This window comes from Hylobates moloch, unplaced genomic scaffold, assembly GCF_009828535.3.
Source record: "Hylobates moloch isolate HMO894 unplaced genomic scaffold, HMol_V3 SCAFFOLD_15, whole genome shotgun sequence".
NCBI lineage: Eukaryota > Metazoa > Chordata > Mammalia > Primates > Hylobatidae > Hylobates > Hylobates moloch.
This window is the reverse complement of record NW_026652290.1, coordinates 55,101,858-55,127,093: the sequence shown is the minus strand read 5'-3', so window position 1 is coordinate 55,127,093 and position 25,236 is coordinate 55,101,858. Positions and strand designations below refer to the sequence as shown.

Here is a 25,236-nt window from a genome sequence, read left to right as displayed (position 1 = left end):
CACTGTGCCCAGCCAATACTCTGATTATTTAAATAGTTGTGTTATGAAACAGATTCCAGAAATAGTAAACACTTAAGTCTTATACATATTCATAATTCAGGTGTCCTATATATATTCTATTTGGTGACTTTGTACCAATGGCTATCATAATCATAGATCACTTATTGCTGACATTAATACAGTAAAATGCCACATTCTCTTCTTTCTAAAGTGCCACCATTGTTTTAAAGACAATAAAGTTAGCAATTTATAATAGTAATAATAAATGGTTATTGTGTGCTTATTATATGCCAAATACAGGGTCAAATGCTTTTTTTTTTTTTTTTTTTTTGAGGAGGAGTCTCGCTCTGTCGCCCAGGCTGGAGTACAGTGGCGCCATCTTGGCTCACTACAAGCTCCGCCTCCCAGGTTCATGCCATTCTCCTGCCTCAGCCTCCCAAGTAACTGGGACTATAGGCACCCGACGCCACGCCCGGCTAATTTTTTCTCTATTTTTAGTAGAGACGGGGTTTCACCATGGTGTCCAGGATGGTTTTGATCTCCTGACCTCATGATCTGCCCGCCTCAGCCTCACAAAGTGCTGGGATTACAGGTGTGAGCCACCGTGCCCAGCCAAAGGCTTTTTTAAAAAAAATTTTGTGGAGGTGGAGTCTCCTAATGTTGCTCAGGCTGATCTCAAACTCCTGGGCTCAAGTGATCTTCCACCTTTGGCCTCCCAAAGTAAAGTGCTGGGATTACAGGTGTAAGCCATTATGTCCAGCTCTGGGGCGAAGTGCTTTATTTATTTATTTTTAATTTTTTTTTTTTTTTGAGATGGAGTTTCACGCTTTCCACCAGGCTAGAGTGAAGTGGCACAATCGTGGCTCACTGCAACCTCCACCAGCCAGGTTCAAGTGATTCTCCTGCCTCAGCCTCCTGAGTAGCTGGGATTACAGGCATGCACCACCATGCCCAGCTAATTTTTGTATTTTTAGTAGAGACAGGGTTTCACCATGTTGGCCCAGCTGGTCTCAAACTCCTGACCTCAGGTGACCCACCCACCCCAGCCTCCCAAAGTGGTGGGATTACAGGCGTAAGCCACTGTGCCCGGCCTAATTTTTTTTTTTTTTAACTGGGTTTCACCATGTTGGCCAGGCTGGTCTCAAACTCCTTGCCTCAAGTGATCCACCTACCTCAGCCTCCCAAAGTGTTGGGATTACAGGCGTGAGCCACCGTGTCTGGCCCAAGTGCTTTAAATGTACTTATGCCTTTAACAACCCTGTAATGAAGGAACTCTTATTCCCATTTTACAAATGAAGACATGGAGGCTTAGAGATATTAATTAAGTTGCCTAATGGTACAGTAAGTAACATAACAAAATACAACATAAGCAAGAATCTATGCAAATTACTTCCTGGAATATTTAAAAGACATCTTTTGTTTGTTTCGAGACAAGGACTCACATTGTACCCAAGCTAGAGTGCAGTGGCACAATCTTGGCTCACTACAACCTCTGCTTTCTGGATTCAAGCAATTCTCATGCCTCAGCTTCCCAAGTGGCTGGAACTACAGGTGTGCACCACCACACTCAGCTAATTTTTGAATTTTTTGTAGAGATGGGGTTTCACCATGTTGGCCAGACTGGTCTTGAACTCCTGGCCTGAAGCGATCCACCCACCTCGGCCTCCCAAAGTGCTAGGATTAAAGGCGTGAGCCACTGTGCCTAGCCTAAAAGATATCTTTACAGACTCTTCTTTTATTGAGATTGAGTCTCGCTTTGTCGCCCAAGCTGGAGTGCAGTGGCATGATCTCGGCTCACTGCAACCTCTGCCTCCCGGGTTCAAGCAATTCTCCTGCCTCAGCCTCCTGAGTAGCTGAGATTACCAGCACGTACCACCATGCCCAGCTAATTTTTGTATTTTTAGTAGAGACGAGGTGGGCAGATCACCTGAGGTCAGGAGTTCAGGACCAGCCTGGCCAACATGGTGAAACCCTGTCTCTACAGAGGTTTTGTAGAGGTAGGGGTATTTTGTAGAGGTATTTGTAAAAATACAAAAATTAGCCAAGCATGGTAGTGTGCTCCTATAATCCCAGCTACTTAGGAGGCTGAGGCAGGACAATCACTTGAACCTGGGAGGCGGAGGCTGCAGTGAACTGAGATTGCGCCATTACACTCCAGCCTGGGCAACAGAGCGAGACTCCGTCTCAAAAAAAAAAAAAAAAAAGAAAGAAAATGAACCTTCTGAGTAAAAAGAAATCCTCCATCTTACAGCAGTATATTTAAATAGATTGACAATACTATATAACAATTAAAAATTTATTCAGTGCCTGGCCGGGCACAGTGGCTCATGCCTATAATCCCAGCACTTTGGGAGGCCAAGGCAGGCGGATCACCTGAGGTCAGGAGTTCGAGAACAGCCTGGTCAACATGGTAAAACCCTGTGTCTACTAAAAATACAAAAATTGGCCAGGCGTGGTGATGTGTGCCTGTAATCCCAGCTACCCAGAAGGCTGACGCAGGAGAATTGCTTGAACCCAGGAGCGGGAGGTTGCAGTGAGCCAAGATCCAGCCACCACGCACTCCAGCCTGTGAGACATAGTGAGACTCTGTCTCAAAAGAAAAAAAAACATTATTCAGTGCCTATCATGCGCTGAGCAGAGTGCCAAGCACGTTACATGTATTATATCATTTAATCCTTACATCCTTTCAATGAGGTACTATTTTTATCTTATTTTATAATAAGGAGACTAAAGGTCACTCAGCTACTAAGTGACAGAGCCAGGATTCAAAGCTGGACAATTTTCTAGGTGCAGACTTTCTTAGCCACCGTACATATTGCTAATCCTTATCTAACATTGCCAAGCATAATAGGAAAATACATTTAAGATCAGTCTTCCTGTTCTAATTTTCACATCACCTATTTTAGGAGAGAGAATAGAATATCAAAAAGCAAGAGTTTTATTTTAAATTTGAAAGAGTTTAAATTTGGCAAAACATATGGTTGGTACAAAAATGCTTTTCTTAGTCATTACAGAAAAGGTTCTAATTTGACAACTGAGAGTCATTTTTGCACTTTGCCATGCAGTTCCAGCTAGCTGAAGTTAAACCATTTCATGGATAAAGAAAAAAATTGAAAGTGAACTCCCATACATTTTGTTTAAGTCCTTTTTCTAATTAGACAACCAGACAATTCCTAAAAAATGAAAAAATAGTACTTGATTTAAAATATGTATATTTTAAATGTCCAAGTACTTGATTTAAAATATGTATATTTCTAGTAAGACATTCTTCTGCATATCTGTGTTATAAGGGAATGATTTTTCAATGACACATTAAAGAAAGGGCTACCAACACGTTCTGTAAATAATCTTCTAACTCTGGCCATGAACCAATCATTTCTTGCAGCTTGCATTAAAATTTATTGCTAACCAAAATCTGCACACAGTACTCTACCAATATTTGAAGAATTAAATCTGGCTTTGACTGGGTGCATCAGCTCACACCTATAATCCCAGCACTTTGGGAGGCCAAGGCAGGAGGATCACTTGAGGGCAGAAGTTCGAGACCAGCCTGGGCAACAGAGATCCTGTCTCCACAAAAAAATACAAAAATTGGTCAGTTGTGGTGGCATGTGCCTGTAATCCTAGCTATATAGGAGGCTGAGGCAAGAGGACTGCTTGAGCCCAGGCAGTAGAGGATGCAGTCAGCAAAGACAAAAAAAAAAATTCTGACTTTATTCTAGTCAATCAATCTGAGGAAAACTACACCTGCAGAAAGCAAAATTTTTAGAAATCCTTGAGGGTAAAAACTACAAATGCAAAATAAAAAGTCACTTAAGAGCATATACTCTATACTGTCTAAGTAGAAAGTATGAAAATGAATGACATCATCACAGAACTTTTTACTTTTGACAATAAATAAAGCTATTACTAAAAAACTAATTGAGGCTGGGCCCGGTGGCTCACGCCTATAATCCCAGGACTTTGGGAGGCTGAGCCAGGCAGGTTACTTGAGCTCTGGAGTTCAAGACCAGCCTAGGTAACGTAGTGAAACCTCGTCTCTACAAAAAGTACGAAAATTAGCTGGGTGTGTTGGTACACACCTGTAGTACCAGCAACTTGGGAGACTGAGGTGGGAGGATGGCTGGAGCCCAGGAGGCAGAGGTTACAGTGAGCCAAGATCACACCACTGCACTTCAGCCTGGGCAACATAGTGAGACCCTGCCTCAAAAACAAAAAAAACACCTAATTTGAATAGGTATTTAACAAAATCATTACAATTATAATCTCAATTGGGTTTAATTTGGTATTTCAAAAATGACTCCCAGGTCCATCATCCAGAAAGATGCTCATGAAAATGTCACATGAGAGTTACAACAGGAAACAGGACAGAATGATAAAAAATATCTCTTCCTTTTTTTTTTTTTGAGGCAGTGTCTCACTCTGCTGCACAGGCTGAAGTGCAGTGGCATGATTACAGCTCACTGCAGCCTCGACCTCCTAGGCTCAAGTCATTCTCCCACCTCAGCTTCCTGAGTAGCTGGGACTACAAGCGTGCACCACCAAGTCCAGATAACTTTTGTATTTTTTTGTAAAGACAGGGTTTGACCATGTTGCTGAGGCTGGTCTAGAACTTCTTGGGCTCAAGGGATCTGCCCACCTCAGCCTCTCAAAGTGTTGGGATTACAGGCATGAGCCACCATGCCAGCCTATTTCTTCCTATTATGCTTGGTACTAATAGGTACCTAAGGAGATAGATGTAAACTCCCCCAAAATACAGATTAGTGGTGCTTAAAGTCAGTATCAATGACTAAAATCAATGGGTTTCCTATTTGAAAAGCCTATATGAACACATATTTCAGTCCTACAAAGTTTAAAAGTCCAATTAAAGTGGTTTAATCAGCTGAGTTACTCAGTATTTACAATATTTATATCTAAACTATTCTGTGATTCAAGCAGTCAGGCAAGTCTGCAGGAAAGTGTTCCTCTTCTGGCCCCTAGCTACAGAAGGGGTAAGGTCTACCCAGATTTAATTCATGCCCTTAGCCAGAATCAGCCAGAGTATGGCCACAGGAATGTGTTCAAGCTAGCAATGGAAAGGAGAGGCTGAATTTATATGCTTACAGCTCCATAACACATATAGGTGTACATTTACATACATACACACATGCAGACACACATACCCTCTCCCCTTAAACTTCCCTAACTCTACATTACAGTCATCACACTTCAAATTATTTTAAATCATATCTATTTCCCAAATTAAAGAAAATCAAAGTATATATCTTGTTAACAATCAAGATTATTAACAAAACCATAGTAATTAATTTTGACAAAAAAGTTTTTCTTTTTTTTGAATGAGTGTAGTTTTTTACTACATTCAAAATCCTGTGTTCTAAGGTCTGGATGAAAGCCAGAAATTTACTAATTTTAAGGGTATTCTTACCCAAAAAAAGGAAAGCAGCAGCTTTAAATACATAGAATTCTTTGAAACACAATCCCCATTTGAAACTTCTTTTTGAGAAAGGGTCCCACTCTGTCACCCAGGCTGGAGCACAGTGGTGTGATCACGGCTCACTGCAAGCTTGAACTCCTGGGCTAAAGGGATTCTCCCACCTCAGCCTCCCAAGCAGTTGGGACTACAGGCGTGCACCACCATGCCCAGCTAATTTTTTGTATTTTTTTGTAGAGACAGGGTTTTGCTGTGTTGCCCAGGCTGGTCTCAAACTCCTGGGCTCAAGCGATCAACCTGCCTCAGCCTCTCAAAGCACTGGGATTACAGGCATGAGCCACTACACCCAGTCAGATTTTAACTTCTACAATATTTTCATTTTGGAAATCATTTATTGAGCAACTCTTGTGTTGCAGGGGATGTGTTATACAAAATACTGAGATTTCACAGATCTATTGGACAATGTCCTTGCAAATACATTTTCTACTTAGAAGCCTATAAGAAAAATATAGCTTTTTTTCCCTATATTCTTTCCATAGGCTTCTAAATAGGAAATATACAAATTCTCATCTTTTATGATCCACAAAATCCTAGCACACTTCCTGTAGTTTCTGAAACACAACTGCTATAAAAGAGGTGAAATTTTACCTGGGTTATAAAAGGCTGCAGGTAGTGGGAAAAGTGGTCTTTGTACAAATTGATGCAGAGGCTGTTTCTTAATGGTGTATGGATTCTTCAACATATGACAGAACCTACGTTTAAAAGCACAAAATGAATGACATTTTAAGAGCTCTAATCTTTCAAAGTTGGTTTCTACTTCTCATGTATAAAAAAGACCTATGTAAAATTTAAACATAACCAGCAATAGAAATAATTAGAGAACAGACTTTTCATCATCCATCTACATTATTTCCACTTACTTAGGCAAGCAATATCTACAAACAATTCAAAATTAGGTAGAGCTCAAATGGAAATTCCTACCCTTGATAACTGGGTGTGCACAGGATAATATAACATCCAGGTATAAGAAACAGAATTGGGCTGGGCGAGGTGGCTCACGCCTGTAATCCCAGCATTTTGGGAGGCCGAGGCAGGTGGATCACCTGAGGTTGGGAGTTCAAGACCACCCCGACCAACATGGAGAAACTCCATCTCTACTAAAAATACAAAATTAGCTGGGCATGGTGGCACATGCCTGTAATCCCAGCTACTCAGGAGGCTGAGGCAGGAGAATCACTTCAACCTCGGAGGCGGAGGTTGCAGTGAGCCAACATCATGCCATTGCACTCCAGCCTGGGCAACAAGAGTGAAACTCTGTCTCAAAAAAAAAAAGAAACAGAATTGTGTCTACATTAGTAATTTATAACCCATAGTCCCAGACTCTTGGTTATGCACGAAGGAAGCAAATGACTATTAAGCTTTTTTATTTTTAAAAAAAATTTAGAATTAGGCAATAGAGTCACATGGTTCAAAATTGATAAGGGAAAAAAGCATATATAGTGAAACCCTCCCTCCTTTCCTGTCCCTTACCATGTTTCCCTCTCTCAAGATAACCTATATTAGCTGTTTTGAAAAGTATTTCAAGACTTCAAAAAATCTAAAAGAAAGTATACTATTGGGCCAGGGGTGGTGGCTCACGCCTGTAATGACAGCACTTTGGGAGGCCAAGGCAGGTGGATCTCCTGAGGTCAGGAGTTCGAGACCAGCCTGGCCAACATGGTGATACCCCATCTCTACTAAAAATACAAAAAATAGCTGGGAGTGGTGGTGGGCGCCTGTAATCCCAGCTACTCGGGAGGCTGAGGCAGAGGAATCGCTTGAACCCGGGAGGCGGAGGTTGCAGTGAGCCGAGATTGCACCACTGCACTCCAGCCTGGCCCAAAGAGCAAGACTCCATCTCCAAAAAAAAAAAAAGTATAGTTTTGTCCTTTTTGTTTTTGAGATGGAGTCTCACTGTTGTTGGCCCAGGCTGGAGTGCAATGGCACAATCTCAGCTCACTGCAACCTCCGTCTCCTAGGTTCCAGCAATTCTGCTGCCTCAGCCTACCGAGTAGCTGAGATTACAGGTGCCCGCCACCGTGCCTGGCTAATTTTTGTACTTTTTAGTAGAGACGGGGTTTCACCATGTTGGCCAGGATGGTCTCAAACTCTTGACCTCAGGTGATCCTCCTGTATCAGCCTCCCAAAGTGCTGAGAGTACAGGCGTGAGACACCACGCCTGGCCCGTCCTTTTTTTTGAGACTGAGTCTCACTTTGTCGCCCAGGCTGGAGTGCAGTGATGCGATCCCAGCTTACTGCAACCTCCACCTCCTGGGTTCAAGCGATTCTCTTGCCTCAGCCTCCCTAGTAGCTGGGATTACAGGTGTACACCATCACACCCGGCTAATTTTTATATTTTTAGTAGAGACAGGGTTTCACCATGTTGTCCAGGCTGATCTCGAACTCCTGACCTCAAGTGATCCACCTGCCTTGGCCTCCCAGAATGCTGAGATTACACAGCCAACGATCTTGATCATGCTTTTCGTGTTTTGTTTTGAGACAGGGTCTTGTTCTGTCACCCATGCTACAGTACAATGGTGTGATCAGGGCTCACTGCAGCCTCAACATCCTAGGCTCAAGTGATTCTCCTACCTCAGCCTCCCAAGTAGGTGACACTACAGGTGTATGCCACCATGCTCAGCTAGTTTTTTTTTTTTACTTCTGGTAGAGATGGATTATCACTATGTTGCTCAGGCTGATCTCCAGTTCCTGGCTCAAGTAATCCACCCACTTTGGCCTCCCAAAGTGCTGGGATTACAGGCCACCGTGCCCTGCCTTTTATATGCTTTTTGGATGGAAACATATTAACCCAGTGTTGTAACTTCACTTCACTTTTTTTTTTCTTTTTTTTTTGTGAGACGGAGTCTTGCTCTGTCGCCCAAGATGGAGTGCAGTGGTGCAATCTTGGCTCACTGAAACCTCCGCCTCCTGGGTTCAAGCAATTCTCTGCCTCAGCCTCCCAAGTAGTTGGGATTACAGGTGCCCACCACCATGCCTGGCTAATTTTTGTATTTTTAGTAGAGACAGGGTTCACCACCTTGGCCAGGCTGGTCTTGAACTCCTGACCTCGTGATCCACCTGCTTTGGCCTCCCAAAGTGCTAGGATTACAGGCGTGAGCCACCGCGCCAGGCCTCTAACTTTACTTCACTCTTATAGAGAAAACTTAATTGGCTATTTTTGATGGCTTTGACAAACTGAAACCAAAGGAAGAAAATGAAAGCAAATATTACTGGAAAAGGAAGTAAAAGGAGACTTTAATAGTGAAAATTCTTAAAATCCCAATGTGATTTACTTTAAAATCTGGTTTACTTGAAAATATCATCGCTATCCATTACAACTGGCACTTCATAGGAGCCATGGAAAAATTTTAAGCACAGGAGTCATTTATAATTGCCACTGGGTTCACTTTGCCCACTGTCCAGATACTAATTCATCAAGACAGGGGATTTGCAATAAAGAGTTTAATTCACACGGAGCCAGCTGAAAGGGAGAGTGGAGTTTTAGTACTCAGTCTCTCTGGATCTGAGGCTAGGGGTTTTCAAGGATAGATTGGCAGGCCAGGGAACGGGTGTTGATGATTGGTTGGGGATGCATTCACAGGGGTGTGGAAAATGATCCTCCTGAGTGCTCAGCTCGTTTGTGGGCAGGGCCACAGGACCAGTCAGAAATGCAAAAACCTGAAAAGGCTAATCTTAGGTTCTACAAGAGTGATGTTTTCTGCAGGAGTAATTGGGGAAGTTGCAACTCTTAGGACCGCCAGAATAATGGCTGGTAATCATTTACATCTACACCTTAGCAGAATTCAGGCTCCTCTCATCCTCCAAACCTGGTGGTCTTTCATTAGCTTTATAAAGATGATTTAATTTTGGGAAAGGGCTATTATCATTTAAACTATAAACTAAACGTCTCCCAAAGTTAGCTTGGCCCAAGCCCGGGAATGGGCATCTAGAGGTTAAAGGCAAAATGGTGGTCGGTTAGAACGGTCTTTCACTGTCATAATTTTCTGTTAAAATTTTTTGCAAAGGCAAAAATTGTTTGTGATCATACACAAGATCACATTTATCTAATTATTTTCTGCTTAAAACAGGCAAGAAGCAACAGGGGCTGCCACATTTTTTTCTCTCTCTCACAAAACTGGAATTCTTGTGGAAAAGAATGAGTGGGCACCAATTAAGTATTAACAGAATACAGATGAACTGTTTCCTACCTTCGGTAATCTTTATATGCCATTGATAAGCAAAAGACTACTGGGATACTGTGGGACTGTAACCCATAGAGTTTCTTAGATGTTATTGGAGAGATAAAACAATTGGCACTGAGGATTCAGGAGAACAATGGAATCAACACTAAATGGGAATCAAATAATATGTGAAGTCCTGACTGCCACTCCCCACACTAGCTCCAGTGTTGATCACAGTAAGAGCTGTCACCACTTTATTTATTTTGAGATGGAAATAATCTCGTTTTTCTTTTTTTTTTTTTTTTTTGAGACGGAGTCTCGCTCTGTCGCCCAGGCTGGAGTGCAGTGGCGCAATCTCGACTCACTGCAAGCTCCACCTCCCGGGTTCATGCCATTCTCCTGCCTCAGCCTCCCGAGTAGTTGGGACTACAGGCGCCCGCCACCACGCCCAGCTGATTTTTTTTGTATTTTTTAATAGAGACGGGGTTTCACCGTGTTAGCCAGGATGGTCTCGATCTCCTGACCTCGTGATCCACCCGCCTCAGCCTCCCAAAGTGCTGGGATTACAGACACACACCACCACGCCCGGCTTTTTTTTTTGTTTGTTTTTTTGTATTTTTAGTTTCACCATGTTGGCCACACTGGTCTTGAACTCCTGACCTCAGCCAATCCGCCCAGCTTGGCCTCCCAAAGTGCTGGGATTACAGGCGTGAGCCACCACGCCCGGCACAGCACTTTAAATTATATGAATCTATTACAGCACTCATGACTGTCATTATTTGTTAATATATTTTTCTTGCTAGACTGCATACTCATTAAGGGGAGAAACTATCTTCATTTCTAGCTGCTAGCACAATGGCCTCAGTTCATCTCTAGAATGAGGTTAGTTTCGCAGCTACTTCATAAATAATCCAGAGAATCCATGTAAAGTGCTTAAACCAGTGCCAGGCCATGCAGTAAGTGCTCAATAAATGGCAGCTGCTACCATTATTTAATTGGTGCCCAATAATTACTAATTGAGTGAAGTTCAAGGTTTGGGGTAAAAATGCCTTTTTCTATAACTCAGTATCTAAATCTGTGAATACTCTGGAATTTGGAAATAGACTAGAAGAATAATATTCTTGTCCCTTCAGCCCAGGGAAAAGGCAGCAGAATGAATAAAGAGGAAGCACATTCCAACATACAGGTTTAAAGTCTTGTTTTTAAAGTAAGAATGGATTACATTATTCAAGGAAGACATCTACTCAAACACAGGAGGTAACTAACAAAAAATTCTACCAACTTAAATCTTTTTAGGATATACATTTAAACTTCAAGAGAAACATTAACACTAAAATTTCTAATACTCAAAAGGGCAAACTCTCCGTAGGCCATTTTCTCCAGACGTAAAATTAAGGTACACCTACATAAATGTCCTCTTAGCAATGTTCACAGAAGTCTTTGAAAGGTGAAACTCAAAGGTATGGCTCAGGGAAGGGGGAAAAACAAGGGAACAGAGTGGGCTTAATGGTGGTGGGTGCAGGGAATCTAGGGGTCTGGATTCTAGTCGGAATTCCATCACTTAGAAACTGTGTGACCTTGGACATGTCACCTCCTCTTTCAGGGCCTTACTGGGAAAATGAGGAAACAAGACAAGGTATTTTCTTCCCTTCTGTGTGACATTCTGATTCTGTGTTTAGAAGAGGAGGGAATGCACCTGGTAGAGGGCCTGGGGGCGGGAGAGGCACACAATTTTTTAAAACAGCTCCTCCGTTCTGGCTCTACAGCCAGTCTCTACAAGCTTCCGTACCGCAGAGACTCAAGCACTGGGTCTCTGAGCCTGAGACGAAGCTCCAGAGAGTCCGTCCGATTAGGCCACAGAAGCGCTGAGCTCCCGCACCGACAGCCACACACCTCAGGGCTCACCCCCAACTGCGGCGACAGGGCAGACCCGCCGGCTCCATCAGATGCACCACCCACCCGCCTCGAGAAAGGGTCTGCAAAGGCGGCTACCGCTCCGCTGGCTAAGCCCAGGGGCACACCTATTCGGAGCTCCAGGCTCGTCACCTACCGCCTGTGCAGCCCGGCGGCAACAGCCGCAGCTCCCCAGCCCCGCCTGGCCGTCGCCGCCATCTTAGTCCGGAATGCCCAGGGGTCTCCCCGACAGAACCACGAAAGATCTGCGCAGCCGCAGGCTGGCCGGTAGCTGGGCGGGCACTGGGAAGAGCCCACCCTACTGGCTGCAGGCGGCCCTGCTGCGGATAAGTGCGGTGGCCTGCGCTCCGAGGTTTGCAGACTACTGCGTCACCCTGACCAAGAGAGGCCGGGAAACGTTTGCTGTTTGCGCCGGCGCCTGGTTAATTCACGCAGCACTCTGAACGCATGCGTGTTTCCGTACTTTGCTTTCCATGTTGGCTGGGTTTTTAGCTGGTGCTGGTGCTGCGGTTGCGAATGTTGTTTCCCGTCCCTAAACTTGACCCATTCCCTCCTGTAGGACCCTACTCTCAGCCTCCAGGCCCAGCTTAGTGAGTGCCCCCAAAGACTCCCTGGAGCATTCCTTCCAAGAGGTTCTCGCATTTCTCCTGCCCTTTTCCCACGGGTCTGATGTGGAACTGTGTCTAACCCTTCCTCATAGCTGTGCTTGTCGGCTGCCTCTTGGTCATCTTGGACCAACCCGCACAGACGACGTACCTGGTACAGTGCCGCCCTTCTCTGGATTAACATGAGAGTTGACTAGTTTCCAGGGCAGAGTGCCAAAGCCCATTACCTATTCTTCCAGAACATTCCTGGAGTATTCAGTTTTCTCTAGGACACCGGTTCTCAAAGTGCAGACTAGGGGCCAAAAAAAGCAGGAGAACACGTTAGAAAGGCACGTTAGAACATGTTAGAAATCCTGGGCCCCACTTTATACTTATTGAGGGACAATCTCTATAGATGGGGACTAGAAATCTTTTTGTGTTTTTTTTTTTTTTTTTCTTTTTCTGGAGACAGGGTCTATCTCTGTTGCCCAGGCTGGAGAGCAGGAGTGCAATCATAGCTCACCAAAACCAACTCCTGGGCTCAAGTGATTCATCCTCCAGCCTCAGCCTCCCAAAGCACTGGGATTACAGGTGTGAGCCACCATGCCTGGCTATTTTTAGTAGCAGTGGTAGTAGTAGTGGTATTTTTGTAGAGAAGAGGTCTCCCTATGTTGCCTGGGCTGCTTTTGAACTCTGCTGGCCTCAAGTGATCCCTCTCACCTGGGCCTCCAAAAGCTCTTAGGTTACCTCTCCCTGCCTAGTAGTGTTATAACAAACCTTTCCCGGGATTCTGATGCCAGCTAAAATTTGAAAATCACTGTTCTGCAAGACAGAGGACTGGTTTCCAGAATGGAAACAGCACACCTGTTGTTGAACAGATTGAGGCCACACCCAAGACAACCCTAGTAATTTCTATGGCCCACAGACACATCTAAGAGGGTGGGTGGGTTTCAGGCCTGCAGCTCGCCCAGGCCTGGACAGTGCCTCCTACCAGTTTGGTTCACTTCCCAATGCTGCATACTTGCTTTTAACCACTAGTGGTCTTCCCCCATCTAACCCTCCGCCCTGCCCCCCCCCACCCCCACACCCATTCTAGACGACAAGGCAGTCCAAGGCTCTCTTTTTGACCCTCAATCAAAAATAAAATGTGGCTCTTCCACCTTGGAACAATCGTTCTTCTCAGACTTCAATTTTTCCCTCTCTTATGGATTCCTTATCATAAGAAAAATCCTGCCTTGCCCCAAATCCTCTTCCACTCTCTTTTCTTCCCTTCAGAACCAAGTAGCTTAAAAAATTTGTCTGCACTCTTAGTCTCTAGTTTTTCACTTCCCACTCCTCAAACCCCTGAAACGAGGCTTCTGTGTCCCACCATTCCTAGGGCCTGCTCTAGTCAAACCACCCACAGCCTCTGTGCTACTGTGTCCGGAATTGGTGGGTTCTTGGTCTCGCTGACTTCAAGAATGAAGCCACGGACCCTTGTGGTGGTACAGTTCTTAAAGATGGTATGTCCGGAGTTTGTTCCTTCAGATGTTCAGATGTGTCCAGAGTTTGTTTCTTCTCGTGGATTCGTGGTCTCGCTGACTTCAGGAGTGAAGCTGCAGACCTTTGTGGTGAATGTTAACAGTTCATAAAGGCGGCACGTACCCAAAGAGTGAGCAGCATCAAGATTTATTCCAAAGAGCAAAAGAGCAAAGCTTTCACAACGTGGAAGGGGACCCAAGCAGGTTGCCACTGCTGGCTTGGGCACCCTGCTTTAATTCCCTTATCTGACCCCACCCACATCCTGCTGATTGGCCCATTTTACAGAGAGCTGATTGTTCCATTTTACAGAGTGCTGATTGGTTCGTTTTACAGAGAGCTGATTGGTCCGTTTTGACAGGGTGCCTCTGCTTCTTTCTTTTAGGTCAACATTTGTTTACAGTACTGTTTAATTAGGTTTCCTGTTACTCACAGATGATCAAAATCCTGCGTGGAGTGATATTAAGATGAACAAAACAATTCCTGGTCTCAGGGAGCGCCTGGAGAAGATTTGTAAATCAACAAAGGCACTAGGGGAATAGAATGCTATGTGGGGGACAGGAAGCATTGTCAAATGTGAAATGGTGTTTAACTTTCTTTGGGTTATATTTATATGAACGTGTTATTAATGTGTGTTTCAAAATTGTGTGAGATTCCTGTAATTCTGGTATGTCTTAGTCTATGATATCAGTAATAATTATGATTATTATGTTACATCATTGTGTGCCACAGAAATAACCAAATTTCCTTGTCAATTGTGTCTTTAACCATGGCTGTTCTAAGAGTTTTGTCATCCACAGACAATTGTTGCTTTACTTTGATTCTTCTCAAAAAGTAGTTTATAATCAGCTGCAGTCCAAAATTTTCTTCTTTAAGGAAATTCATGGAAAAGACTCTAACAAGTACTCTTGAATACAAGTTTCTGATTTCTTTGGAGATCATACCATTGGACTATGAAAATGCCTTCTAGGACTGTAATTTAAAAACTGATGTATTCATGAGGATTGCTAACCCAACATCAAAAAGAACAAGAGTTAATTAAAGGGACTAAACCAATAGAATATTAAAGTAATTTTTGTATGTGTATGAAGTAATTTTTTATGACTTTTTTTTTGTTTGAAACATTGCTGATAATTTTTGTTTTGTTTTTTCAGGGTCAAGAAAACTTTTTTCTGTTGAGCTATTTATAGCTTACAACAAGGTGGGTAAAATACACCTGTCTGATCAAAATTTGAAGCATATTCTTTCTCTCTAAATTTCTCCAGAATTTGGAAACTATTTGTGAGATTCTTTTTTTTTTTTTTTTTTTTTTTTTGAGACAAGGTCTCGTGCTGTTGCGCAGGCAGGATTGCAGTGGTGCGGTCTCAGCTCACTGCAGCCTCAACTTCCCAGGCTAAACTGATCCTTCCACCTCAGCCTCCCAAGCAAGTAACTGGGACTACAGGTGCCCACCACCACACTCAGGTAATTTTGTTTATTTTTTGCAGAGACAAGGTCTCACTATGTTGCCCAGGCTGCTCTCAAACTCCTGAGCTCAAGCAGTCCTCCTGCCTCAGCCTCCCAGAGTGTTGGGATTACAGGTGTGAGCCACCACACCCGGCCTATTTGTGAGTATTCTTAATATATAGCAATATAGTTATTTGCACAAATTCAATAAGAATCTGTTTTCTTTTGTAACAGGACAAAATTTGAGACACTGGTTATTTTATCAAGGCTGTGACTGGAATAGCATTTTTTTCAGATGTACTCCAACTGCTTTGACGAATTGACATTGACTTTATAGAGCCAATAAAAAACCCTTTGGAAAGACTGGCCTGGTACCATGTCTATCCGATTCTTTTACAAAGTTCCTGACCTGTAATAAGTAAAGATTGTCACTTTCTGACAGGACCAGGAACCTCAAGTTACTTTGGGACCTCAAGAAAAGTGGAATTCACCCCCAATTCATATAGGTATCTACAGGCATAGATAAATCCTTGGCTTGGATAACCTCAAGAGGCTTTTAAAAAGTCAAATCTGCTATTCCTTATGAAATGGTTCCAACAAAGCCAATTTAAAAGGAGCCTATATGGTCAATCACTACGCTTACAGCATTGTATTCAAATAATCAGGCCAAGTACAGTAAGACTAAAACTTATTTTGTAAATAAATTGGTCCTACTATGATTTATCCTTGATAAAAATGGGAAACTGGAGAAAGAAAAATTATATTTCAGAAGAAAACTATAGCGTACCTGTTTCACTCGCGTCCGTGTGAAGAGACCACCCAACAGGCTTTGTGTGAGCAACAAGGCTGTTTATTTCACCTGGGTGCATATGGGCTGAGTCTGAAAAGAGAGTCAGCAAAGGGAGATAGGGGTGGGGCTGTTTTATAGGATTTGGGTAGGTAAAGGAAAATTATAGTCAAAGGGGGTTGTTCTCTGGCTGGCAGGGGTAGGGGTCACAAGGTGCTCAGTGCAGGAGCTTTTGATCCAGGATGAGCCAGGAGAAGGAATTTCACAAGGTAATGTCATCAGTTAAGGCAGGAACAGGCCATTTTCACTTCTTTTGTGGTTCTTCAGTTACTTCAGGCCATCTGGATGTATACGTGCAGGTCACAGGGGATATGATGGCTTATCTTGGGCTCAGAGGCCTGACATTCCTGTCTTCTTATATTAATAAGAAAAATAGAACAAAATAGTGGTAAAGTGTTGGGGTGGTGAAAATTTTGGGGGGTGGTAAGGAGAGATAATGGGTGATGTTTCTCAGGGCTGCTTCAAGCGGGATTAGGGGCAGCATGGGAACCTAGAGTGGGAGAGAGTAAGCTGAAGGAAGATTTTGTGGTAAGGTATTGTGGGGTTGTTAGAAGAAATATTTGTCACACAGAAGTATTGGTGATGGCCTGGATATAGTTTTGCATGAATTGAAAAACTAAACGGAATAAGAGAAGGAGAAAAACAGGTATTAAAGGACCAAGAATTGGGAGGACCCAGGACATCCAATTAGAAAGTGCCCAAGGAGGTTCAGCATAGCCCTGCCAGCAAAGATTATTTATATACTTTAAGAAAGAGTTAAGAGTGGCAGTTTGGGGATAGCACCAGGAGATATCAGCTGTGATGGCTTGGAGAAACAGTGTAAACCGGCAGTGTAAACAAGAGCAGGGCATTTATGAGTAGTTGAGAATGGTGAATAGGAGTATGACTAGACAGAAGATAGTAGGGATGACAAGTTTTTGGGGGCACAGTCCAAGTCGGTCTGGTGTCTGGCATGAGACTGGGGCCTAATAAAAAGGAGCGTCTATACAGGAGCTCAAATGGGCTGTACCCTGTAGCATTCCAAGGACAGGCCCAAATTCTGAGAAAGGTGAGTGATAAAAGTATTGTCCAGTCCTTTTTAAGTTGGTGGCTGAGCTTGGTGAGGTGTGTTTTTAAAAGACCATTAGTCCATTCTACCCTTCCTGAAGATTGAGGACGGTAAGGGATATAAAGGTTTCACTGAATACCAAGAACCTGAAAAACTGCTTGGCTGATTTGACTAATAAAGGCCAGTCCGTTATCAGATTGTATAGAGGTGGGAAGGCCAAACCAAGGAATTATGTCTGACAGAAGGGAAGAAATGACTGCGGTGGCCTTCTCAGACCCTGTGGGAAAGGCCTCTACACACCCAGTGAAAGTGTCTACCCAGACCAAGAGGTATTTTAGTTTCCTGACTGAGGCATGTGAGTAAAGTCAATTGGCCAGTCCTGGGTGGCCCCGAGCTTGATGTGTAGGGAAGGGAGGGGGCCTGAATAATCCCTGAAGAGTGATAGAATAGCAGATGGAACACTGAGAAGTGATTTCCTTGAGGATAAATTTCTACGATGGAAAGGAAATGAGAGGTTCTAAGAGATGGGCTAGCGGCTTGTAACCTACATGGAAGAGGTTATGAAATGACAACAGAATAGAATGGGCCTGTGAGGCTGGAAGGAGATCCATGGTCCAAGAACCATTTGCCTTGTATGGGAAGAGATTGATAGGTGGAAGTTTCAGTGGGGGAGTAGGTGGGAGTAGCCAGATGAGAAGGAGAAAAACTGCCATGAGGGATAGAAGTTGGAACACTAGCTGCTTTTTTAGCTACCTTATCAGCATAAGCATTGTCCCGAGCAATGGGATCGGATGCCTTTTGATGGCCCTTGCAGTGAATAACTCCAGTTTCCTTTGGAAGTAAAGCGGCTTTGAGAAGAGTTTTTATTAAAGAGGCATTAATGATGGAGGACCCTTGCATAGTGAGGAAATCTTGGCCCATATAACAGCATGATGGTACAGGATATGGAAGGCCTATTTAGAGTCAGTATAAATATTGACGTATAATTCCTTTGTAAGGGTGAGGACTTGAGTTAAGGCAATGAGTTCGGCTTGCTGAGAGGTAGTGGAGTGTGGCAGAAAGTATATGCATCAGGTGTGAGGAAGAAAATAGATTTTGGAAGTTATGAGAACTGTAGAGAGTGAGTTGAGCATAGTTTGTGATTTTGAGGGCCTCTAAAAGTATTAGGGCGGTGGCAGCTGCTGCACAGAGACATGATGGCCAGCCTAAAACAGTAAGGTCAAGTTGTTTGGACAAAAAGTCTACAGGGCACTGTCGTGGTCCTTGTGTAAGAATTCCAACTGCACAGCCCTGCACTTTGGCTGTGTGTAATGAAAAGGGTTTGGATGAGTCAAGGAGAGCTAACGTGCGGGCAGTCTCTAAAGCTGTCTTCAAGGAATGAAAAGAGGAGTGGGGAAAGGATTTAGGATCTATGGGGTCAGCTAGGTTTCCTTTTGTGAGTTTATATAATGGTTTTTTTAGGATGGCAAAACCAGGTATCCAAAGGTGAAAGTATCCAATCATGCCTAGGAAGGAAAGGAGTTGTGGTTTTCTAGAAGGTGTTAGGGTTTGAGAGGTCAGTCGGACACGATCGGCAGGGAGAGCATGTGTGTTTTTATGAAGAATTATGCCGAGGTAGGTAACGGATGGAGAAGAAATTTGAGCTTTGGAGAGGGATACCCGATATCTTTTGGAGAATAAATGTTGAAAGAGCAGGAGGATGTCTTGTTGAGAAGATTCAAAGGAGGGGCTACAAAGTAGAAGGTCATCAATATATTGAATAAGGTGAGAAGCGGAGGGATGGAAAGAAAGTAAATCATGAGAAAGAGCTTGGCTGAAGTAATGAGGGCTGTCCCTCAAGCCTTGTGGCAGTACAGCCCAGGTAAGCTGCTGGGACTGATGGGTGTCAGGATCAGTCTAGGTAAAAGCAAAGAGAGGCTGGGACAAGGGGTGCAGGGGAATAGTGAAAAAAGCATCTTTAAGATCAAGAACAGAATAGAGAGTTGTGGAGGAAGGTATTGAGGACAACAGAGTGTAAGGGTTGGGCACTACAGGATGGATAGGCAAAACAATTTGGTTGATAAGGTGCACATCCTGAACTAATCTGTAAGGCTTGTCCAGTTTTTGGACAGGTAAAATGGGGGAATTGTAAGGAAAGTTTATAGGCTTTAAAAGGCCATGCTGTAACAGGCAAGTGATAACAGGCTTTAATCCTTTTAAAGCGTGCTATGAGATGGGATATTGGCATTGAGTGGGGTAAGGGTGATTAGGTTTTAATGGGATGGTAAGGGTATGTGATTGGTTGCCAGGGAGGGAGTAGAGGTATCCTATACTTGTGGGTTAAGGTGGGGAGATACGAAAGAAAGACACGAAGGAGGCTTTAAAGTGGGGAAAAAGGTGGCAATGAGGTGTGGCTGTAGCCTAGGAATAGTCAGAGAAGCAGATAATTTCGTTAAAATGTCTCGGCCTAATAAGGGAACTGGGCAGGTGGGGATAACTAAAAAAGAGTGCATAAAAGAATGTTGTCCAAGTTGGCACCAGAGTTGGGGAGTTTTAAGAGGTTTAGAAGCCTGGCCATCAATACCCACAACAGTTATGCGGGCAAGGGAAATAGGCCCTTGAAAAGAAGGTAATGTGGAGTGGGTAGCCTCCATGTTGATTAAGAAGGGGATGGACTTACCCTCCACTGTGAGAGTTACCCGAAGCTCGGCATCCGTGATGGTCTAGGGGGCTTCCGAGGTGATCGGGCAGCGTCAGTCTTCAGCCGCTAAGCCAAGAAGATCTGGGAAGGAGTCAGTCAGAGAGCCTTGTGCCAGAGTTCCAGGGGCTCTAGGAATGGCTGCCAGGTGAGTTGAACAGTCCAATTTTCAGTGGGGTCCCACACAGATGGGACATGGCTTAGGAGGAATAACGGGCTGCGGGCATTCCTTGGCCCAGTGGCCAAATTTCCGGCACTTGTAGCAAGCTCCTGGGGGAGGAGGTCCTGCAGGAACACCTGGCTGCTGCGGTTCAGGTGTTTTGAAGTTTTTGTGTGCTGGAGATGTGGCTTGGGTTTCTCTCACAGTGGAGGCAAGGAATTGTAACTCAGAAATACATTGCTACTTGGCTGCCTCTACTCTATTATTGTACACCTTGAAGGTGAGGTTAATTAAGTCCTGTTGTGGGGTTTGAGGGCTGGAATTTAATTTTTGGAGCTTTATTTCTAATGACAGGAGCTGACTGGGTGATAAAATGCATATTTAGAATGAAACAGCCTTCTGACCCTTCAGTGTCTAGGGCTGTAAAGAGTCTAAGGGTTGCTGCCAAATGGGCCATGAACTGGGATGGGTTTTTATATTTGATGAAAAAGAGCCTAAAGACTAATTGATTTGGGAGAGGTCGGATAAAGAAAAGGAGCATTAACCTTGACTATGCCTTTAGCTCCAGCCACCTTTTTAAGAGGAAATTGCTGGGCAGGTTGGGGAGGGCTAGTTGCAGAACGAAACTGTAAGCAACCGTGAGGGAGAGGAGGTGATAAAAGGATTATAGGGCAGGGGAGTGGAGGCTGAGGAAGAATGGGACCTAGCTCGGCCTGGCGAGGAGCAGCCTAGGGAGGAGGGGAGAGGTCAGATGGGTCTGTAGAAAAGGAAGATTGGAAAGACTCAGTGACGCTTGGGGTTGGGACTGAGGGGACAGGCGGGAGGGAAAGAAGCGAGATTTGGGACGAATTGCATTGGGAACAGAGACTAGGGAGGGACTGATGTGTAAAACAATGGCTGGACGTCAGGCACCTTAGACCGTTTGCCCATTTTATGACAAGAATTATTTAGATCTTGTAGGATGGAAAAATTGAAAGTGCCATTTTCTGGTTATTTGGAACCACTGTCGAGTTTGTATTGGGGTCAAGTGGTGTTGCAGAAGAAAATAAGGCATTTAGGTTTTAGGTCAGGTGTGAGTTGAAGAGGTTTTAAGTTCTTGAGAACACAGGCCAAGGGAGAAGAAGGAGGAATAGAGGGTGGAAGGTTGCCTATAGTGAAGGAGGCAAGTCCAGAGAAAAGAGAGGGTAGGGACACGGAGAGAAGGGGTGGGGGGTGCTTGCCCCTCAGGAAAGCGGAAAAGGGGTGGGAGGTGCTTGCCCCCCAGGAAAGTGGAAATGGGGTAGAGACACGGAAAGGAGTGGGGGGTGCTTGCCCCCCAGAAAAGCAGAAAAGGGGTAAAGACACGGAGAGAAGGGGTGGGGGTGCTTGCCCCCTAGGAAAGTGGAAAAGGGGTAGAGACAGAGAGAAGAGGTGGGGGGGGTGCTTGCCCCCCAGAAAAGTGGTGCTTGCCACTAAGGGTGAAGGACCAAGACAGGCATCCCCGCGTGGTCAGACACCTCTGAAACGTGGGTGAATAATCAAGCAGGCAACCCCACATGATTAAACATTAAGGAAAGACTGTCTTCCCGAGTCCATGACCGGCGCCGGAGTTTTGGGTTCATGGATAAAATGCGTCTCCTGTCTCTACCAGAAAAGGAGAGGAACTGAAATTAAGAGAAGGGAGAGACCGAAGTGTGATTGAAGGAACTGAAATTAAGAGAAGGGAAAGACTGAAGAAGAAAGAGGTTGAGGGATAGTGAGAGACATTGGAGAAGAGAGTCAAAAGAGGCTGCTTACCCGATTTAAAATTGGTGAGATGTTCCTTGGGCTGGTTGGTCTGAGGACCCGAGGTCACAGGTGGATCCTTTTCACAGAGCAAAGAGCAGGAGGACATGGGATTTATCTCCCAAGGGAGGTCATCCAATCCGAGTCACAGCACCAAATTTCACTCACGTCCATGTGAAGAGACCACCAAACAGGCTTTGTGTGAGCAATAAGGCTGTTTATTTCACCTGGGTGCAGGTGGGCTGAGTCCGAAAAGGCAGTCAGCAAAGGGAGATGGGGTGGGACCGTTTTATAGGATTTGGGTAGGTAAAGGAAAATTACAGTCAAAGGCAGTTGTTCTCTGGCTGGCAGGGGTGGGGGTCACAAGGTGCTCAGTGGGAGAGCTTTTGAGCTAGGATGAGCCAGGAGAAGGAATTTCACAAGGTAATGTCATCAGTTAAGGCAGGAACAGGCCATTTTCACTTCTTTTGTGATTCTTCAGTTACTTCAGGCCATCTGGATGTATACATGCAGGTCATAGGGGATATGATGGCTTAGCTTGGGCTCAGAGGCCTGACACCTGTTGTTAGATTCTAGCCTTATTCATTGTTTTTGAGTTTTTATTATTTGCCTATAATTTGGACTGGATTCAGACTTATTTCCTGGCTACAAGTCTCCAAACTAACATTTTCAACTTTTTCTTCCATTTTCTTGATTTGGAATTGTTACCGGAAAGGGGTTCCAATCCAGACCCTAAGAGAGAGTTCTTGGATCTTGCATAAGAAAGAATCCAGGGTGAGTCCATAAAGTGAAAAGAAAGCAAGTTTATTAAGAAAGTAAAGGAATAAAAGAATGGCTACTCCATAGACAGAGCAGCCCCAAGGGCTGCTGGTTGTCAATTTTATGGTTATTTATTGATGATGTGCTAAACAAGGGGTGGATTGTTCATGCCTCTCCTTTTTAGACTATATAGGGTAACTTCCTGACATTGCCATGGTATTTGTAAACTGTCATGCTGCTGGTGGAAGTATAGCAGAGAGGATGACCAGAGGTCTCTCTTGTCACCATCTCAGTTTTGGTGGGTTTTGGCTGGCTTCTTTACTGCAAGTTGTTTTATCAGCAAGGTCTTTATGACCTGTATCTTGTGCTGAGGTCCTATCTCATCCTGTGAGTTAGAATGCCTGAACGCCTGGAAATGCAGCTCAGTAGGTCTCAGCCTTATTTTACCCAGCCCCTACTCAGGATGGAGTTGCCCTGGTTCACATGCCTCTGACGAATCATGAGAAATTAAAACTATGCTTTTCTTAAAGTCCTACAAGCAGAAGCCAGAGAACTTAAACTTTGGGAGAAATAACAGCAATTTATATATAAACAATCTTTGTGCCTATTGAATATGAACTATGCAAAGGGTTCACTTAAACACCTGATTCAAGCCACAATCCAGGAAAATCTGTCAGATTGCCACTGCAATCTGAAGATGCTTCAGAGACTCTAGAAAAACTAGTCTATAGACTGCTTCCGACATTATAACAGTGTCAATGTACAACTAAAAGAGTTAGGGAGATGATTGCCCAAAGAATTGCCTTAACTGAGGAGACAATTATGTAGCCTAAATCAGGTTCCAGGATTACTTTCCCTTTGTTGCTGTTATTTGGCATTGCTTCTTTAGTTTCTCCCCTATCTCCGTGGGACATGACCTCCTAGGAATGAGGCTTCCTAGCGACTTGGAATCAGATGAAACATACAACCACAAACTCGTGTCTTCTACAGTGTTTTTTCTCTGAAAGATTTTGAAGAACGAGGACATGTAACAGAAAATTAAAAAAATTTCAGGACTTCCACTCCTTATTCCAAAGAGAAGGTTAACTCTGGAGGCTGAGTTATGCAACCCCCTCTTGCAAATGAATAGCTGTCACTAGCATTATGCGTTAGCCAGACCCCCATGGAAAGGTAAAAGGCCTCAGGCATCTCTGAATAACTTCCCCACAGATCATGCATAAGTAAATTCTTTGCCAGCCTTCCATAAACAAGGACACGCCAGTTGTAACTTTAGGTTTCCAGTGTATCTGGCTCCTAAAACTAAAGTCTGTTCCATTCCACACTGATAATGTTGATTACAAGCTTATCTTCCCAGGTGTAGAACAAAGACAAATGAGATCAGTCATTCCTCCAGCTACCCAAAGATGTTTGCATAATTGATTCTTCCTTTAATCCCTTTTTTTCTTCAGACATTCATCTTATCTTTTTTTTTTTTTTTTTTTTGAGAGGGAGTCTCGCTCTGTCCCCCAGGCCGGAGTGCAGTGGCGCGATCTCTGCTCACAGCAAGCTCCGCCTCCCGGGTTCACACCATTCTCCTGCCTCAGCCTCCTGAGTAGCTGGGACTACAGGCGCCTGCCACCACACCCGGCTAATTTTTTGTATTTTTAGTAGAGACGGAGTTTCATCATGTTAGCCAGGATGGTCTTGATCTCCTGATCTCGTGATCCACCCGCCTCGGCCTCCCAAAGTGCTGGGATTACAGGTGTGAGCCACTGTGCCCAGCCTCATCTTATCTTATGTAAAAATGTAGATTTACTGGGCACTAACTAAAGTCTCCTAAGAATGTAACCATTCACCTTTACACCTACCTGCCCCTCTTCCTACATGCCTTCCTCCCTTTTAAGGAAAAGTATACGTACTAAACCTCCTGAAAACCTCTTTGGAAAAACACACGTTTTTTTCCCTGACACTCCCCGAAGCTGGCTTAATAAACCTCAACTGACTGAGATACTTGCCTCAGTCACTCATTCTGGTTATCATTCCCAACATGGATGTCAGCAGTGACATTAACTACTAGTTCTGCCCGTTACTCTATGGCATCACTTGACTGTAAGCACCATATAGGCATGCCACCTTTATCTTCTTGATTTTATTCCGAGTGCCTGGCATTTAAGAGATACTCAAGATATGCTTGCTAAATTGAAACCTCTCTGAAGTTCTGTAGAACTAATCACCTTCTAATAAATATATTTTATTTCATTATTATGCTAATTATTTTTCCATCAGTTTCCCCTCTCTAGAATGTATGCCCCAAAAAGGTAGAGATATTTGCTTATATTGACAACTGATGTATCTCAAATGCCAGAACAGCACCTGTCATTCAGTAAGTGCTCCATAAATACTTCTTGAGGCCTGGCGCGGTGGCACACACCTGTAATCCCAGCACTTTGGGAGGCCGAGGAGGGTGGATCACGAGGTCAGGAGATCGAGACCATCCTGGCTAACATGGTGAAACCCCGTCTCTACTAAAAATACAAAAAATTAGCCAGGCGTGGTGGCACACACCTGTTGTCCCAGCTACTCAGGAGGCTGAGGCAGGAGAATGCTTGAACCCGGGAGGCAGAGGTTGCAGTGAGCAGAGATCACATTACTGCACTCCAGCCTGGGCGACAGAGCAAGACTCCGTCTCACAAAAACAAACAAAAAAAACTTGTTGAATGGATGAGCCTAACTTTCCTAATCTGTAAAATGTAGGGAACAATACCTACTGAAAATGGTTGAGTGACTAGAGAAAATGCATTCAAAGTGCCTTGAATTGAGCTTGTCACATAGGTAGTTACAACGATGCTGTTGCTTTATTCTCCTATAACACTTTTAGACCCATTCCTG

The 25,236-nt window shown here is 44.1% G+C and overlaps 1 protein-coding gene across 6 annotated transcripts in view; it reads right to left on the bottom strand.

Moving 5' to 3' along the window:
• NFU1 (NFU1 iron-sulfur cluster scaffold) overlaps positions 1-12,352 on the bottom strand; it is a 39,035-nt gene extending 26,683 nt beyond the window's left edge. Inside the window, exons 1-2 of one of the 6 annotated variants that reach the window (XM_058428940.1) lie at positions 12,322-12,352; positions 6,080-6,183 (exon numbers count right to left, since the gene is read on the bottom strand). In XM_058428940.1, coding sequence (XP_058284923.1) covers positions 6,080-6,173 — 94 coding nt within the window. In that variant the 5' untranslated portion in view covers positions 6,174-6,183; positions 12,322-12,352. Of the gene's footprint in view, positions 1-6,079; positions 6,184-11,057; positions 11,087-11,672; positions 11,913-12,321 lie in introns of those variants that run through there. The other 5 variants (XM_032179049.2, XM_032179051.2, XM_058428939.1 and 2 more) reach the window with 5 other exon arrangements.
• Between the last annotated feature and the right edge of the window lie 12,884 nt (positions 12,353-25,236).